Here is a 13634-nt window from a genome sequence, read left to right as displayed (position 1 = left end):
CTGACGGAATTCACATGGGAAAAAATAAACCACGAAAAATCAAGCAAGGGTTCCCATGTCAGAATGTACCCTGTCTGCACTCATATGCCCTGAACTGATGTGGAACAGAATGGTGCTCAGAGGGTACACATTAAAGCCAGGAAGGCTGAAATGGAGTTATTTGTAGTGAGGTGGATGGACCTAGAGTCTGTCATGCAGAGTGAAGTAAGTCAGAAAGAGGAAAACAAATACCGTATGCTAACACATATATATGGAATCTAAAAAAAAAAAAAAAAAAAAAAAGGTTCTGAAGAACCTAGGGGCAGGACAGGAATAAAGATGCAGATGTAGAGAATGGACTTGAGGACATGGGGAGGGGGAAGGGTAAGCTGGGATGAAGTAAGAGAGTGGCATGGACATATATACACTCCCAAATGTAAAATAGATAGCTAGTGGGAAGCAGCCGCATGGCACAGGGAGATCAGCTCGGTGCTTTGTGATCACCTAGAGGGGTGGGATAGGGAGGGTGGGAGGGAGATGCAAGAGGGAGGAGATATGGGGATATATGTATATGTATAGCTGATTCACTTTGTTATAAGGCAGAAACTAACACACCATTGTAAAGCAATTATACTCCAATAAAGATGTTTAAAAAAAGCCAGGAAGGCTTCCTGGAGGAGGCAAAGTGGTAACTGACTTGGGACGGAGAGGAAAGGCTCAAACTGGCAGAAGGTGCAGGGAATGCACTGAAGATAGAGGAAGCATCAGGCATAGAGAATGGGAGAATTAGCAGGACACCCAGGGAGAGGGAGGACACCAGGTTAAATAGGCTCGAGGCATTAAAGAATAAAAGGAAAAGATCTGCTCTGGCTCCCTATAGAGCTGTGGGCCATGTCCTGGGAACCCAGATGATGGGCAACAGCAGAAGTCAGAGGCCTGGTGCTGCCCAGCAGCCCCAGGACTTCTACACAAGGTCTTCCCACATGCTCAGCAAGCACTCAGATCCAAGACTACAAAGGCTTTGGAGGTTGTCTTCCACCTCTACCCATACTGAAGTCGCTGCCACGTGATCCTGCCAAGGGATCAGCCTGAGCTTCACCATCTTCAGTGACAGGGGCTTACCACTTAATAAGATATGCCAGCAACTAACACTAAATGGGGAAAGGAAAGGCAGCTTCCCAGCCACTCTCTCTAACAGCAAAAACAACAACAAAACACTATATTATTATTACCACTACTACTACTACTACTAATAATAATAATATGGAATGCACTTTGTACCTTTCAAAGGCTTACATACTACCATCACATACTCTGCCCTCTCGCCTCTTCCCTCTGGTCAGGTGGGAGACACCTGCTACTTGGTTTCTCCTTCCTCAAACCCCCTTCCTCTCTCTCCCTTCTCTCCATTTTGGCTATCACCCACCAGCAAGGGTGAACCCCTGCACTGTGGGACTGTGCTGGCTCTTTCACTGTGATTGAATCGCCACTCCTTGTAGATGACCAGAATCATCCAGAAACAAAGGCTCAATCCACGAAGGTGTATTAAGCACCTGTGTGTATTTCTTAAAATATGATCCTTCGCTATTCTCACACTGCCATTCCCCCAGCCCCTGCCAGAGATTCTGATCCAGGAGGCCTATATTAATGCCCTAGAACTGGCACCCAGAGTGATGTTGGTGCACCTTATAGTTTGGCTTCAATTACATTAGGGGTCACCAAACTTTTTCTTAAAGGGCCACATGGTAAACATTTTAGGCTTGTGGCCATCTGGTCTCTGCTAGAACAACTACTACTCAACTCTGCTGTTACAGTAACAAAGCAGCCATTGACAATACTTGTAAAAGGCTGAAAAATGACCCCCAAACATATCAAGTCCTAATCCCTGGAACCTGTAAATGTCACCTTATTTGGAAAAAGAGCTTTTGCAGATAGGGCTCCTAAGATGGGAAGATTATCCTGGAATATCTGAGTGGGCCCTAAGTACAGTCACAAGTATCCTTACTGTGACTTATTGGGAGATTTGACACAGACAGAAGAGCAGAAGGCAATACCACCATGGAGGCAGAGATGGAAGTGATGTGGCCACCAGCCAAGGGATGCTGGCAGCCCCCAGAAGCTGGAAGGGGCAAGAAACAAATTCTCCCCTAGAGCCTCCTGAAGGAGTACAGCCTGCTGAAACTTTGACTTCAGCCCAATAAACTGATTTTGGACTTCTGGCCTCCGTAACTGTGAGAGAATACATTTCTGTTGCTGTAAGCCACCAAGCTTTGTGGCAACTTGTTATAGCAGCAATAGGAAGCTAATTAATACACTACTAAGTGAATGCACATGGCTATGTTCCAGTAAAACTTTACGTACAAAAACAGGTGGCTGGCCTGCAGCAAAACACAGGCTACAGTTTGATAACCCCTGAATTAGACATTAAAGGGACCAGGTGCATAAGATGGGTTGGAGAGAGAAGTAAGAAATGAGTACTATTCAGAAAAATAAATAAATAGATACAACTACTCACTTGAGTTCCCTTTGCTGGAAGGAGAGATAAGAAGGAGCAAGAAAAAATTTAAATCTCCTGTCCACCCAGTCAGAGACGAACCCAAATAAAACCTGTGGGAATGCGTGAAGGGGACAGACCCCTCCAGCTGGAGCATCTCTCAGAGGGGCCTCAGCAGCTCCTGTGGCCCTGACAAGCCTGGGAGGGTGGGGCAGGGTGAGGTGGATGTGTGTGGGTGCAAGATGGGGGGAGGGTACTCACCCTTTGTTGTGAACATCCTCCAGAACACCCAGCGGGGACCAGAGGGCTCCCTTCCCTTTCTGCCTGCCTCTGGAGAGAGGAAGCAGCTGCTCTGAGCATCGCTTCCACCACCACTTCTCTCTCACTAGCACACAAAGAAGTGAGTGCCTGCGCACACACGCACGCGCACACACACACACCTTCTCTAGGTCCACTATAAAGGAAGCTTCCATAGACACTCACCAGACACGAAGGCCACTTTTTCCTTTAGGATGGGAAGGACATCAGAAGCTTTCAAACCATCATTCCGAAAAGACCCTGTCAGAGAACAAAACAGAAAGAATAAGGGTGAAAGAGGCCAAATGGCTGAATCCCTCAGTTCCACCCTTAGTTTCCCAACCCCATCATGAGCCAGAAAGTAATGCCTTGCTCAGGCCCCACAGCCCAGCCCAAGAGCAGGAGAGGCTCCACAACAGAAAGGACACTTCCACATGATGCCAGGCCATAGGGGTGACCAAGGGTATGGCCCTCCAGGTCCTTTTCAAGGAGAGACCAGTCCAAGTCACCCCCCAAAACACACACAAAGCTCCAAGCCCTGGAGGCAACAACTACAGCCCTGTTGCTGTGAACTTGAAGATGGGGGCTTTTTAGAAATCATTTTTGTACTTCTAGTGCTAGCACAGTGGCTGATACACAGTAGACACTCAGTAAATATCTGCTGAACAGGTTAATTAACATCAAGATGGACCACAATGCCCTAAACAATTCTTTTTGCCTTTCCTCTATGTGGCACAGCAACTGTTAGTCTTCATTTTACAGATGGGAAAAGTGAAAATCCCCAAGTGACAAGCAAAGTTGAGCACAAAACCCCTCCCCACCTCTTCTCCCGCCCTTTCAGTAACACCGTCCTCAGTCCACAATGGACAGCTGGTGAGCAATGTCAATCCCGTGGGAAGGAAACACCTTCCCTTCTTCAGCAACTCTTTCTCTGCCTAAATCTCGCTTCTCAGTTGGACAGTCCTTTCAGGAGTCCAGCTGAGCTCCTGTTAGAGGGTTGGGGGCAGAGCCCTGGGGCTCACACAGAATGGAAAATAACAATGTGCCTGGAGAAACAGCAGCCTCTGGAGGCAAAGGACAACCCAGCCCCGTGTGCGATGCGTGGGAAGGGAGGACTCAGCTTACACACGCTCACAAAAACTCCAGGCCAGCCCACTGCACCCCTATCATTTACCCTGAGTACCCCACAAGGACTCTCAGGGAGAGCCAGCCCACACTCAGAGCCCTGCAGGCTGTGATGGAATCTCTGCCGCGTACCGCCTCTAGGGACATGGCACAGAGGGACCCCGGAAGAGTGGCGGCCCTGTGTCAGCTCAATGAGAGAGAACCAGAGACCACAGACACCCCTTCTAGTGCCTCTCTCCACTTGGCTTACTCTCTTGTGGTCCCAACCTGACAATTTACAGAGGGGAGAAATGTGCTGGACAGGATGGTCCCACTCAGGGTGCCTCAATCCCTAAAAATTGACTATTTCAAGGATCCAAAATTGTTAGGAATTCTGGCAACAACCTGGGACTAAGATCACTGGCCTAGGGAAGGGAAATGAGACAGTTGCACACTCAACCAAAGAGGAGAAGAGAAGTATCCCCAGAACGCCAGTTTCCACAGTCAGAGGTCATACCCTAACCCCAAACAAATTTCCAAAGGGCCTCTGACCCTTTCACCTATTTCTTCTTCTTCGTTTTTCACTAAATGAAGACAGTGAGGCTTTTTTTCATCCGTTGCTTCTCTTTACAAGCTGGCCCAGAGTAGCTGATACTGAATTAACCAGCTGCAAGGCTCACTTTGAGAAGACTGTGGGCAATAGAGGAAAAAAAATAACACCATAAAAAAGGAAGTTCTAACTATAAGCATGGTTTTGCACTTTCTTAGTTTCTACAGATCTTTATGCTCTGACTTTATCTTCCAACACAGGAAAGCAATTAAACCTCACTAGTAGAAACTAATTAGGATCCATATAAATTATTGTAGAAATTACAACCAGATACATAGGTAAATTTTCACCATGATGCAATAAGAAGTTTCAGCTTCCTGGGCAAGGAAGAGTCCTATCAGGCTTTACCAACTAGATAAGGAACATCTTTAATACATGAATTGCTTGAGTAGAATGATGCTTCTGCATGAAAATAGTTTATTTTCATATGTGGACTATGTCTTTCTATACATCAGTTTTAAAACACTCTCCTTTACGTCACTACATACACTATAAATTTCTAGAGAAAAAAATTTTAATAAGAAAAGTTAAACTTCAGTCCTGTCTTCATCTAGATTATTTACAAGTTCGAAAATAGCAAGACCGAAAGTAATGAGATTTTACTGTATGATAAGAATCCACATAATCCTCTTCTCTCCTAAACTCCTGTCCTGTTTTTTTCCACTGTTCTTCCTCTCTTCCCCTACCATGTTAAAGTATACAAGACGGCTCTAATTCCACACAGTCCCCAGATATTAAGGAAGAGTTTGAAATTTGCTCTAAAAGAAGCAAAAGGTTCCCCATCCTGCCCCCTCCCCACTCCCACCTGTGGAGAGAGAGAGAGGGAATTTGGAATTTCATCCTGCATACCCCACCTCTCCGTTCTCCCCTCCAGACTCCAAGACCTGAGAGAAGGGGAGCAGCTTGTCCAGGCAGCTTGCAATTGTTGGCCCAAGTAAATATCACTATCTTGGGTTGGGCTGGTCTAAGATTCCCAGCGGGGCTTCCTCTTCTCAGGCCAGAGTCTTCCCTCATCCCGTTCAGACCACAGCTGAGCTATCTCCCAGGTTGTGTGCCCACCATAAGAAAACCTAAAGTGTCCAGATTTACAAAATCCTTAACTAGGGGATAATCATTTCCAACAGCAACGACAAGATTTTTCACATTATAAAAGGATTTGCTCCAGGGTTTCTTCAAATAAAAGTTGCCTTAGTGGTTTGAATTAGTTTCTCATTTGCCAAAAAACTGAATTACAAATAACTTTTCAATAATGTATATATTATGTAAAGCCAAGTAGAGCTAAACTAATTAGCCCGGCAGCTCAGAAGTTGGTGACCTTGCATAGAAAACCTATTTGCACTGGCTAAAGATTCTATGTGTCAATTCCCCCACCATCCTTGTGAAACCAGCTGTCAGAATCTATAAGAAAGAGGAACTTCACTGAACGCTAACTCAAACAGGACCAATGAAATAGCAACATATTTTCACTCCCAGGTACATGTCTGGGCAGACTCATAGTAAATATTCAATAAATATTTGATGAAAGAAAAAATACATGAATGAAATGTTAACCCTTCCTAAAGTGACTTGCACAAGGTCAGTGGCCTCATCTGTCACACCAAGTGCTGGTGATCTGAGTAGATGATCTCCAGAGTACCACTCAGCTCTAGTATTCTGAGACTTTTTAAACCTTTTCTTCATATTTATTGGCCTTTAAGACCTTCAGGTTATCAGATCAATATGCTTTGAAAGAAAGTACTGGGAACCAATTCCCTGGCAAGATTCAGTGCAATTTGGGAAGATAAAACAACTCTTCCCTGGCCTCACAGCCCATTCTTTCCCAGGAATCAGTTTAGGGATTGGAATGTTCAGGGCACATCACCCCATTTTGCGGACAGACCAAGTTACCAAAATGTGAGACTAGTGACGGGAGAACTTCGGGGGGCATACACACCTTGAAGGAGGAAGACATGAACTGCAATTACTCTCTCTGATACAAGGTACATTTGATAGCACTATTAGACTATAAACCCTAGGCCCCTTGCTACCTCTAAAGAAAGCCTGAGAAGAAATAAAGGTCCCTGTGCCCTTGGGGTTACTGCAGGAAAAGAAAGAACCAGAGGGCTCCCTAATGGGCCTGGCCCAACATGAATGCTGTGCTTTATCTTAAGGACAAAGGCACACTTCCCCCATTCAGTGTTAATCCCACCCCATTCATGTCCTGCTGCTGTCAGATTTACAAGCCTGCTGTTCTGTTAATTAGCAAAGTTGAAATGCTCTGCGTCTATTAGGGAAGTAAAAATTACCACCGTCATCTCCCCATGATCTCCAGCATGGGTCTTCTCCAAGCCCCACTCTTACCTCCTCCTCACTCCAAATGGGTTATGCTCACATCGCTGCTGCCTGTTCCTCTTCACATTTTCCTAGTCACTGCTCCATTGCTGGAAGATGCCAATCATCCTCCCTCTGGCTCCCAGCCTCTGTGTGGCCCCACATGGCAAGAGCAGGACCAGCCCTTGGGTCACAGGCCCTGTCTGTGGTTTTGTGGCTCTGGGATGGCAGTGAGTCTCCCAGGGCAGCTGGGTGCCTTGTCTATGCTAACCTCCTTTAGGATGCAATCATGATTTCAACAAGTGAAGAAACAAGTAAGTGTTGAGCATTTGGAGGTGCAAGCTGCCAGGGTACCCATGGATTGCTCTTTGTTTCCTTTTGGTTCTCAGTCACACCCCCTTAATTTGCACTTAGTTAGAAGTTATTGTGTAAGTATGCTAATGTTGCATCAAATGGGCCCTAACCCTGTTTTGCCACTGAGACAGCAAATTTCCCAATGCTCAGGTCTCTGCCTCCTCTTTCCACGCCATCCCTGTGGTGTCCAGCATGGGAGCCTTGATCACGGTGGCACTGAAACACTGACTGATCTGCTGTACAAAAGAGATCTGGCTTATAGCTGAGAATTCCAAGAGCTCATTAGGCAGAACCTTGGTTTTGGCATTATTTGGACAGTTTCCTATTCCCAGGGTCATTCTTTTATCAATTCTCTATTGAACACCTATTATGTGCTAGGCCTTATGTTAGGCTGTGGTGATACTTTGACAAATAAGAAATGGACGCTGCTCTCCAGGGGTCTTCCAGGCAGAGGTAGATAGGTATGCAGACAGGACAATGAGGTATTATTAGAGGTAAGACATCAAGTGTACAGAATGCCAGGGAGCCCAAAGGAAAGGCTTCCTAATGGTGAGTCCTAAATCCTTCCTACTTAGAGTAACAAGCATCATCTACCATCTTGCTAGAAATGTAGAATCCCAGGCCCCACCCCAGACCTACAAGATCAGAGCTTGTATTTTAACAAGAAACCCAGGTGATGAATATGCATTATGTTTAGGGAAGTGATATACTCTAAAGTATGTCTTTCTATTCCAGAGTTGCTTCAGAGGCACAGATAGACAGAAGCATCCTTTAGCCCAGTCTAAGCAGAACCTCTAGAATCTGACCTACTGCTGCTGCTCATGACCCCTCCCACTCCCACCATGGGAAGACCCCTCCCCCCTGCCCAGGATTCCAGAGATTCAGCCATTACTCTGTGACCCAGAACTCAAATCCAGCTCTGGAATAAAAAGGCTATCCAGGGGGGCTATCCCCCTCCAGGGCATTGAGACTGGACCATGTCTTGTTTTTTGGCAGTAGGAATATTTATGAATAACACTTGTCCAAACTGCTCAGAATTTTGGTAACTTAAAACCACTCTCTCATGAATCAAATATTTTAATTTCACAACAGATCTTCCTCGCTACCCCAACCCTCAGAGCCCTCCGCCTTCTCTAACTGCTCTCAGTACCATAAACAATGTCACTGATCATATTTACAGGCCAAGATGCCATCTCTGAGATGGCCCTGGAGGACAGAGCAGCCAGGCGGCTTATGCCTGTTCATCGCACCTGCACTCCCACCCACAGGTGCAAAGCCTTGAACACTGGGCAACACTGGATGAGAAACAGAGGAAGGAGAGGTTCCCCCACCCTAGGGAGCTCCACATCTAAGGAGACCACAGTGCTTATCTCAGGCAATTTGCTCCTTTAGAGGGGAAACCCAATTTTTGCCCTCTGAGAGTTTCCTGCCTAATAAAATACCTAATGCCCATTTCCCCTGACACCAGGAAGCTACCAGACACTCTATAAAAAAACAACTTAGGGGCTTCCCTGGTGGCACAGTGGTTAAGAATCCGCCTGCCAATGCAGGGACACGGGTTCGAGCCCTGGTCCAGGAAGATCCCACATGCCGTGGAGCAACTAAGCCCGTGCGCCACAACTACTGAGCCTGCACTCTAGAGCCCACGTGCCACAGCTACTGAGCCTGTGCTCTAGAGCCCGCGAGCCACAACTACTGAAGCCCGCACACCTAGAGCCCGTGCTCCACAGCAAGAGAAGCCACCGCAATGAGAAGCCTGCTCACCACAATGAAGAGTAGCCCTCGCTCTCCGCAACTAGAGAAAGCCCGCGCAGCAACGAAGACCCAACACAGCCAAAAATAAATAAATAAAAATAATAAAGTTCCCTTAAAAAGAAAAAACAACAACAAAGCTTAAGAGCCTCAGATTCTGGTAAAGACCCTCCCATCCTGCCTCCAACATGGCTGTCCTGCACCCCCTCTACCCTGATTACTGGTGCCCTCAACCACTGAGTTACCCAAACAGAAACCTGGGAGGCATATCCTAGACTCCACCCCACCTCCACTCCTATATTGCAAATATCGATTCAGTCACTTGGCTCTGTTGATTCTACCTCTTAAATCTTTCTCTAATCCATCACTTCCTCTGGGCAGTTTCCCTGACCTCCCCATCAAGTTGAGCTGTCCCTGACTGTACCTTGTACTCTGTCACTCCTGAAAGGCATTTCTACGTTTTCATTCTGTTCCCCATTAACCGATCCTGACACCCCAAGGGTGGGGACCATGTCTTACTCGGTGTTCTACCCCAGCACCTAGCACAGTGCCTGTCAAGCAAAAGAGGATAAAGAAACACTGCACTGAAACTGAGCACGCACAGGTCCTAAGAAGACAGAGAGTAAGAGTGGTGAGTTGGAGGCAGTTCATCAGGGTGGCTCCCCCAAGAGGTGATCTTTGAACTAGGTTTTGAATAAGGGAAGGGCCATGGAACAGTGCTCTGGTGAGAGGCAGTATGTGCCAAGGCAGAGAGGAAGGGGCAAGCAAGCTGTGTGCTAGAGACAGAGAACAGGCTGAACAGAAAAGCAGGGTTATGCAGCCACGGAGAGGAGGGCATGGGGGTGGTGGGTGGGCTCCGTGATCTCATTCTGAACTTGAACAATCTCAGTAGGGTGGGCTCCCGAGAAGGCCCTGGCAAAGATGTGTCCGCAAGCGCCTGCAGGAGCTCAGAGAGCTGGACTGTGCCGCAGCAAGGGCCAGAGCTGGTGGAATCTGGCTGGTCCCAAAGGAAGGCTGTGGTTCCAGAACAGAGCTGGACCCAGCAGGCGCTGACTCCAACCTCCACGGCACATTCTGTTCTATCTTGAAGGAGACGGGGAGAATGGGACACACAGCCCCTGCTGAGGTGGGTGGTGGACTGGGGGGCAGGGGGCACTGGAACTTGGCCTCTTTATATCTTCTCCCTAGGTTCTAAGAGAAGCAGGAGGAATGCTTGTCTGCTAGGTACCTCCTGGGAGCCTGCCAGGCCAGTAAGCAGGCTGAGAGTTTGTGGAAGACCCTGAAGATGCAATGTGGAACTATTCATAAAGGGAAGAGACTTGAGGACATGGCCCCTTCTCTGTAGGGACTAGATGGGCAAAGCCCTTGGGAGAAGATGCTGTCAGTGCAGCTGGGCTGAGAGGGAACCTATCGGTGCAAAGTGGCAATGATCTTTATTCCCCTCACTGTCCCTTCTCTCCTTCCCCCTTTCCTATATTAACCCAAGAGGAGAGAGAGGTGGCAAGAATGAGAGGGGAAAGGGTAAGAGTGAGAGACAAAGAGCTGGAGAGAAAGACACACACACACACACACACACACACACACACACACAGATGGAGGTGATTGTCTTGTCTCCTCTTTACAGACACGCTAACGAGCTATTGAGGCAACATCCTGTGGGAAACTCCTCCGGGGACTATAAATATGTTCCTTGGAGCTCTCCTTAAAACACCTGCCACTGAGGCAGGAAGCGTGTGCAGAGCTCAGCGGAAGGAATACATCTGGCCGAGAAAGAGACTGGGCAGCTTAGTGTCAGCAATAGACGCACCACACAGCGTGGGGATCCACTGCCTCTCCCCAGCTGGGGATCTATCACCCCACTGACACCTGCAAATGTCAGACCAGCTGGCAGCACCCTCCTTCCCCTTGAGCAGCAGCCACAGAGCAGTGGTCAGGCTCTCCCCGACCCCGGCACCAGGCCATGGGACTTCTGAGAGAAGGACGTTCACGAACCTCAGCTCACCTGATTTCAGCGCAAAAGGGGAGAAGGAAAAAAAACACAAAGGCTTCTTTCAGCAACTGCTAAGTCCTAAGCTTTTCCAAACAAACTGACAAGGCCTTATGCAATGTGAGGCAGTAGCCAGGGACTTGTGATGATGGCCAGATTGAGCCGTCTTTACACAATGGGGACACAATGTCTACCTTCTCTGAACTCTGACATGCATTTGAACGTCACCCCTCACAATGAGCACTTTCTGCCCTGCTCCATAGTGAGCTGTGTCGCTTCTCCAGGGTGCCTTCCCTAACTCCTTCCCAACCCCGGGCGGGCCTGGCTTCCCTTCTCTGTGCATCACATGGCAGGCACCTCACTGCCATGCCATCTCCACTCCTGCATCTGGATCCCTCTCTAGACTCTAAGCTCTTGAGGGCAGGGGCTGGCACACAGCTGGTGCTTAATGAGCAGCCCAGGAACCGAATCTTATTCATCCACAGTGTCTTCCACACAAAAGGTGATTAATAGCAGCTGTGTCTCTTCCTTTCCTGGTCCCTCTCTGTGCCTTTTTTTACCCCACCTCCATCTTTCTCTCTCTCACGCTTCACGTGAACTCTTAATTGTGGCCTGTTTCAATATTAACTTCCTAAAGTCAATATTAGATATAAAGGCCTAGCTAATGGGCTACTTCTGAAGAGCAGAAATGTGTAACACTTAACACTGCTAAATTAGCTCCATTAAAGATCACTAATAATTAGCACTTTAAACATGTGGGTAACACCTCTCTAAGCCCAGCTAATGAGCAAACCATTTGTTTATTCTTCACAAGCTTTAATATTAGCTTGAGCTGAGACCTCAGCTGCAATACACAGGTTCACTCGCTCTCCCGTCCCAGAAAAGTTGCCATCACTCAATGTCCTCTGGACACAAGAAAATGGCCACTTCAGAAGTGACTATACCTGCTCATCTTTTTTTTTTTTTTTAACAGAGTCTTTGCTAACTGATAGGTTATTTAAAGTACTCATGCCTCACAGATGGTGGTGAGGGTGGTAGATTTATTGTCTTTTTTCTTTCACTGAGCATTACTCTTGGATGGGTCCTCAAAGTAATACAGAACATTTGCCAGTGATGAATCAGTCAGTGCTGAATATAAATCAGCTGTTGAACATTAGCAGTATATTTGCTTTTGTAATATGTTTAGAGAGAGTTACAGAGGTACTCAGAGGCAGGAGGTGTGTGCTGTGGAAGTTCAGACATTTAAAAGTTTCACTCCTTGGGACCCTCACTCTCAGTCTCTTTCCCTCTTCCCCAGTGTGCACATCAATAGCGTTTTAATTTTAATTTTGATTTAATCAGGACATTACGACTTTAGTTAAAAATGAAATTGTTGATATGAAAAGCCAGCTTTGGCCTCTGTCATTATGGAAGGCACTCAGGCAGGCATCCAAACATGAAATGGCCCAGCACATCCCCAAGGCCTCTTTCCTCTCCCCCCACCCACCCCCATGGCCTGAAATTCAGGTGTGGGTCACAGTAAAGCAGCAATGGCTGACTGCAGAGCTCAGAGCAGGAGACCCTCATGGGCAGCTCCTGGAGCAGTCTCTCCCACCCCAGCCCAGAGTTTCTCCCTGTTCCCACCTCCAGGCCTTCTGATTCCACAGCTGTGCCATTCCTGCCCTGGTCTCACTACCATGCCCATCAGTGGAAGCAATGCCAGAGGGACAGATTGGACACAGGTCCACCACAGACATAGAACAACTAGGACCAAAGTAACAACCAGGTTTGCAGAATTGCAAGTGCAGCCTGACAGGTGAGAAGGGCCACACCCTGAACAAACTTTAGCAAACTAAAGCCCCTTCTCCCACTTCAAGGACGTGCGTGCTGCTGTCCTTGGTCCTGAGCTAGTTGTGTAGTTGCTACTCAGAGTGACTGCTGTCCAGCCTGTCTTAGGATATGTGAACCAAATGCGAAAGAGAGATAAAAGAGACGTTAAGATATATCAGAGAGATAAACAAATACGAAAAAGTATTGAAGGACACAGACATGGAGAGTTTACTGGAGAGAATTAAAAGACTTGTTCTGGTATTGTTTTCAAATAATTGCTGTAACCAAGAAAGAAAGGTCTGTGCACATCACATCACATCACACACACACACACACCTTCCATGGAAATGAGACAGCATGAACTCCTTATGTCCACCAATACTATGTTTAGGTTTCTGGATAAACTGACATAGATGGGTTGGCCATGGAAAGATTCCTAGAGTTTTAGGGAATTTTTAAATCTCTCCTTAAGTTATTACCTTGGGTATCTAAACACTACCCAATTCAGTTCAATAAATATTAATTGAGCATCTATATGTACCAAGTAAAGTCCCAGTCACTATGGGTATAATGATAAAAAATGTAGAGTTCCTGACCTTAAGGGACTTTTAATTTAGAGGGAGAATCAGACACATCAACATGTAATTTTAATATCAGGTAAGAAACACAATGATAGAAGTATTGGGTTGGCCAAAAAGTTCATTCAGTTTTTAAGTAAAAATGAAAGACACATTTTTCATTTTCACAAAGAACTTTATTGAACAACATATTCACTTACCGAACGAACTTTCTGGCCAACCCAACACATACAAGGGACAAATATTCAGAATATCCCAAAGGGCTAATAAAACTCAAGGTCTAAGAAAGTGTCTGGAAAGTGAAGGAGCAGTAGCTAGAGAAGAGGCATTGGGTTATGGGAACCTCAGCAAGGTCCTGGA

General features: G+C 46.7%; 1 protein-coding gene across 8 annotated transcripts in view; it reads right to left on the bottom strand.

Annotated features, from left to right (window-relative positions):
* KALRN (kalirin RhoGEF kinase) overlaps window positions 1-13634 on the bottom strand; it is a 653671-nt gene that overhangs the window by 465950 nt on the left and 174087 nt on the right. For all 8 annotated transcript variants that reach the window (XM_061194271.1, XM_061194272.1, XM_061194273.1 and 5 more), the window contains exon 2: window positions 2957-3031. In XM_061194271.1, coding sequence (XP_061050254.1) covers window positions 2957-3031 — 75 coding nt within the window. The remainder of the gene's footprint in view (window positions 1-2956; window positions 3032-13634) is intronic.

The sequence above is a fragment of the Eubalaena glacialis genome, chromosome 6 (genome assembly GCF_028564815.1).
Source record: "Eubalaena glacialis isolate mEubGla1 chromosome 6, mEubGla1.1.hap2.+ XY, whole genome shotgun sequence".
NCBI lineage: Eukaryota > Metazoa > Chordata > Mammalia > Artiodactyla > Balaenidae > Eubalaena > Eubalaena glacialis.
This window is presented reverse-complemented; position numbering and strand designations above follow the sequence as displayed.